Below are 6,000 nucleotides of genomic sequence, written 5' to 3' on the forward strand. Positions count from 1 at the left end.
GTATTTTTGCATTGATGTATTATTTACCACAATATATTACTTTAAGTTTCCTACTTACGTAACCTCTCTTAAATGGTTAATAATTATTTAAGTACGTCGACGTGGTCCTCTTCTTCAATCGAACTTACAAATCGTTAACAACGCGATACAATATTTGAACAAATTAGTTTACTCTTCAAGGCATGTATTGCGTAAAGAACGCGTTGATATATGCTTAACATGATCGAAAATTTGATTTTTCGAATAATGATGGCCTTAACATGAAGATGGCCTTTGCAGCTCAATCATCGTATAAATATTGAATATCATAGGTATTGTGCGGTGAACTCGAAGAATAACACACTACTTTTTATATCACTCTTACATAGATACGGGACCATTTAAGCAGATAAAAATAATTGAAAACACTATAGTGGGCCACAGTTCACCATTAGATAGCTTACATCACCCTACAACCACTCATATAACTACTTTTCAAAGTAAGACTTTGTACGGAGAGTGGTCGAACAAGTGATCCTATGCGAACCGTATGCAACACTGTTCGTCCTTGGTCGAAAAGACGTCAGTGTACTGAATTTCATTAAAATATCTGAAAAATTGCAGCCTATAGGCTGAACAGAAGAAACCAAAGACGGACAAGTCGATTCGGAAAGGCATCCTAAGTGATAAACGGTGTGTCTATCTCAAGTTCCTTTGCTTGTTGCATCCATCCGTATGAACATAACGTATCCTTGTACCATAAGTGGTATAGGATATAAAAAGAAAACAAAAATCACAAGGTAAACATTACCTCCCAAGAGATATAGGTGTTCGTGATAGTTGATGCCCACCGGTTAGCTTTGGCATAACACTACTCGAAAACTATTGGAATAAGTACAAGATAAAGCGCAACTTTTGAAGCGTTGCCTTAACACCTGAGTCGTAGCATGATCTAATTCATCTTTAGCGGTGATAGGGTTTTGTAAGCTCAAGAAGAAGGTGATAAAAGTCATAAAAACGTAGAATAATTATTTCAAAAAATCACAATTACAACTTAGTTGACAACTTGTAACACCTGCAAAGGATCAAAATTTAATATTTTTACGCTTAAATATTAAAGCGACATATTCTGAATCAAATTAATCATGTCCGTCCGTCTGTCTGTCCGTTCGTCTGCTTTCCAAGTCACCAATTCTGTTGCGTTCCTATCATCAGTCACTTACACAAATGCCGAGTCTAAACAATAACCTACACATATTCCTATATAAGGAAGGACTTGGTCAAGTATGTAGAAGAATGTAGAGAAAAACTTCCGAAGAGATAGGTAATCGCTTGAAGTACTAAGTGCTCGTACCCTAAATTTGCGTGGTTTTCTTGTGCTTTGCTATTTAATTGAACCCCAATTTATTTTTCCCTTATTCGTCGTTTATTTTATATAGAGTATTCAGTTGATGATAAGCAGCATTCAAAAGTGTACATACATGTCTGCATAAAAAATTCAAACACAATATTAAAATTTAAAAGTCATCTCTAAAATAAGTCCATTAAAAAATGCTACAACCATAATAATAATGTTCTAGTAATGCCTCAATATTTATTTATTTATTTTTTATTCATTTTTTTTTTTTTTTTTTTTTTTTTTCTGTAAAAATAGAGTAAAATCATATATATAAAGTAAAAACATTTTATGTAGGTGTTTAATTTTTTCAAAAATGAATTTTTTTTAAAATTTAATTTCAGGCTTTTGTAAAAAGTTTTAAAAGAAAATTCATTTAATCAATCAAGTACCGATGAAAGGCATGGCATTTTTGTGCATGGAGTCTCTAATTCTCGAAGCTTATTATTATTATTATTATTATCATTTTTTTTTTTAGTCATTGCACTTCTCAGTTTACTTATTTATTATTTATTTATATGTATATATTTTTTTTAAACCAAAAATAATTATAATTGAGATTTACGATTACATTGCGATAATATGTAACATACGCACAGTTATCACATTCCTGTATATGGCGCACAAGAAAACTTTAAAACACAATGTAATTGAAACTCAATTGAAAGCAATAACAAAGCATGTTTTCTCTAGTATTTCAGTTTTCAAACAATTTTGTTTGTTTGACATTAATTTTCTGTTTTCTTCTTGTCGAAATTTTTATTTCGGAAATGTTATTTGTTTATATAGAAGCTTAAATGCAACACAGCAACAAACATTTTTAAAATTGAAATGATAATAAATTTTGTTAAATATATTTTCGTCTTCATTTTTTTTTTTTTTTGCTCTTGCAATCTTTCTTCTCTAGTAGCTGAGAATGCCATACCGGAAGAAGATCGTCAATTTTCACGTGATTCGGATGGTGAACATCGCGTGGCTACACCCACCGCCACTGAATCTCAACTTCCTTGGAAGCGTCAAGGCGACGAGATATCAGATGCCGTTCAGCAAAATGAATTTCCCGCGTGGGCTTCAAATAAAGAGTATCTGGCCTATAATTCACCAAGTGCCACCTTTTTGGGTAAGTACAAAACATTAGAGAAGTAATTCGAATTAGTTTTATTTAAATTAGTTTAGTTTTCTTTTGTATATTGAGCATTTTTCTTTTAAAGCATTTTTCATTAAAATCATTTGCTAAAAAAAAAAAAAAGAAAAAAAAAACAAGAAATGCAGCTTAAAATTTCTAGTAAATACCATCTCTAGAGCAAATGTATCTAGTAAAGCGATGTGCTGCTTTTAGTAAAGACATTTTTTTTATTTTTTTTTTATTATTTAACTCCAAGATTAACAAGCACCTGTATTTGGCATGAACTCCATAATATGTACCTTGAAAAGCTGGTATTATTGTGTCTATGCATAGTTCGTTAATAGGAATAAGTTTCAAAAGATAAAATTGCTTTTTATGGCTCGTTTGTAAAGTTGTTTTGAGAGGGTCAATTGGCCAATCTTAAGTTTATGTCCGATCCTTATAGACGTTGTTCTGGCGGCAGCAATAGTTTAAATAAATGATTTCTAGGCAAACGCCGCGGCAGCGACACAGAAAATAACAAGAACTGTCCCAATAATACGAAAAATTTGCAACAAATTTGTGATGTAGGAGAGGTTTTGTTATCTAGAAATTAAATTTAAAAAATTAATTTGTATAAAGTGCAATTAAAACATGTCTTACATGATTCACTGCCTAAATACACAATGAGCTGGCATACGCAGATGCTTGCACAATAGACTTCAAATTCGGTTTCGGATGACGCTATAGATTTCAGTTGATTGACTTTTCGTAACTTCTGTCATAAATATTCTTTCCAAGTTCTACAAAGCATAAGCATTTGATACGCTTTCTGCTTATTAGCGAAAATGGACATATTTTCCGCGCATGTTGAAAATGTAAGCACATTTCCGATATGTCGCTGCCTATCTATAAGTGCAGTCAAAATAATTGCTCATTGGTGAATCAAAATACCAATAAATGCAGATATGTTCATGACGTAGGCCATCATTCTGGGATTTCGAGCCAACATCATCAAACTTAAAATGTCGAGAAAAATTTTAAGTTTGCCTAAATATACGACTCGTACTTTCCATACAGTTTAGATCGAGAAACACAATTGCGAACAGTTTTCGTAGGATGTGTGCACAGAAGTATGTGTAGATGCAGTATGTATGTATGTATGCACGAGATTTGTTAAGGAAAATTGAAATATTTAAATTTTCAAGTCTTATCGGTTATGTTTTTTATTGTCTTGATATGCCTACTATTACGGCATATTTATACTTTATGTTTATATTTTTGAGGGCGTAGACACCATTTATACCATTTGATATGTCCATCCATTTCATTTTTAACACCTTATTCTATTAGCAAAACATTATGCTTCAATGAATCTTTTTATTTCATTTCTCTCACTTAAAATAAGAGGAAAGAGTCTAACCCGGCTTTTCACAGAGCTTGAAGCATTTTAATGATGTTATTATAGCTACGAGATAGTTTTATTTGTAGTGCAATTACAATAAGTTTGACACTCTCTATGTGTAAAAGATTCGAAATTGTTATTAAAATCAACTTTGGATATCGATTGTAGGCTAATCGTTACTGTATGTTTCGCTAATAAGCCCGATTTATTTGCACCATAACCTAACTTCAATCTGAAAATTATAAAAAATATTCAAGTACACTAAACGTGTTTGGGTGTCATTCACATTCACTTACAAATTTGACCTTTGGTTAATTAATATCAAGAGCGTGCATGTCAAGTGTCGGCCTTTCATGTCAAGTTCGATATCATGTATATTCCACCAACTGATGCCCAACGAGTGAACGGACGCTAAATCAAGTATGAGTCTTAGTTGTGTTGAGGAGACGATGACTTTTGTCTACTCGTGAGCCGTGAGTATGTCTACAAAACCACATATGCCTTAGGGGCACAATACAACAAGAAAGCTTGCTGTTCAGATCTACATGTGGCCGGCTATTTGAATATATTCTTATATTTTTTAACAAATCTCGTTATCTCGTTATCATGTAGAAATTTTTGTAGAAAAAACGCAATCAGTAATTCATTGAAGTTTCACATCCTATTTATAGTCATAGGAGCGCTAGAGGCTTGTATGCGATATTTTTCTTTTATACTTTTTTTTAGCATTTATTTAATGATTGTTAAAAAATTTATTAAAGACGATTTTATAGAAAATTATTTGAAATTAGTTTCCGTAGAATGCACAATTTTTCTAAATAATTAAAACCCTTTTTAAAAAAAAAAAAGAAAAAAAGAATGGAATTTTTCTAAAAATTTCCTTTGCGTGCTGTGCTGTTAAAGTTTTTAAAGAAAATTTATGATATTTTTATTAAAAGATATATCAAAAAATACAAAATTTATTTATCGTAATTCTTAAAAATTTAACAAAATTTTTGTAAAACATTTATGAGAAAAAGAAATTAAAATCAAATCAAATGACAACCAAGAGAGCATTTTTAAGAATTATAGGGTGAATAACATGCGCGTGACCAGAATCGAACGATTTTATTTTCCGATAAAAAAAAATTAGTTATAGTTTCCCTTACTCACAACTACGTATGTAAATTATGCACGATCCCATCCATACATCGGAAGGCACAATAATCTTTCTGAATGTCGTTTTAGTGTGCCCGACTTTTAGCGTCCGCTGACAATTTGTAAATTGAATTTCGGATCTATGGTGTTTCATAGTAGAACGAAACTTTGTCGGCATTCGTCAGATTGTTTAATAATTCATTTGTTTCGTGGCGATATGCGTCCAAAATCAGTTGTGTATCTTCAACTCGTCGCAGCTCGAGCATTCATTTTGCCTATTTTTTGCTTTGACTGAGCTCTTTATTCGCACTTGCCTGTATAATAACGCAAAGGAAAGCAAAGCTATTGTTTAGTTCACATCTTTTCCGTTAAGTGCTTTGCATGTTCATTTTTCATTCCTCCTATATGTATACATGTGTATATAAAGTCCCTCGAAAGGAAATAATCTGATGTAAGACATACATGTAAAGATCTTTGCCTTACTTGTTTTATGGTTTTTTAGTAATGTGCTGCGTGCGCCGCTCCTCTTAAATGTTCCGATCTTGTTATTTTTTCAAAAACAACTTTTTTTTTTGACAGTTAAATGTGGTCCTAACAGCTTTCTTGAATATTATCATTCTACCATTCTTCCTTCCTTCGCAAAAGAAAATATTGAAAAAAAAAAAAACGCTTTCCTTCAACGATCCCCTTGAAGCTTGCCGGTCGTAATCTTTTTTCGCTCATGCTCATGCAAGGGCTTGGTTAAAAAGCGTGAATGCGACAAGCGCGCCTTACAGCAAACTAAAAGCAATTTTAAGTAAAAAGTGAAATATTTTCGAGAATATTTTATAGCGTATAATAATAGATTCGATTTGAAACATTTGTGAAGGCTGTTAAAATGTGTTTGCAAAAACGGTTCTGCTTAAACTCTTAGTTTGTTACCTTCTTAGGTATTTATTAAATTTATAACATAGAAGAATGTATTATAAGTCTTTTATG

The 6,000-nt window shown here is 31.9% G+C and overlaps 1 protein-coding gene across 13 annotated transcripts in view; it reads left to right on the top strand.

Annotated features, from left to right (window-relative positions):
• Positions 1-6,000, top strand: part of LOC119633661 (sodium/hydrogen exchanger 3) — a 58,212-nt gene that overhangs the window by 47,498 nt on the left and 4,714 nt on the right. For 8 of the 13 annotated variants that reach the window (XM_038027320.1, XM_038027326.1, XM_038027329.1 and 5 more), the window contains one exon: positions 2,286-2,495. In XM_038027320.1, the coding sequence (XP_037883248.1) occupies positions 2,286-2,495 (210 nt within the window). Of the gene's footprint in view, positions 1-2,282; positions 2,496-6,000 lie in introns of all 13 variants that reach the window. The other 5 variants (XM_038027328.1, XM_038027330.1, XM_038027331.1 and 2 more) reach the window with 1 other exon arrangement.

This window comes from Glossina fuscipes, unplaced genomic scaffold, assembly GCF_014805625.2.
Source record: "Glossina fuscipes isolate IAEA_lab_2018 unplaced genomic scaffold, Yale_Gfus_2 2, whole genome shotgun sequence".
NCBI lineage: Eukaryota > Metazoa > Arthropoda > Insecta > Diptera > Glossinidae > Glossina > Glossina fuscipes.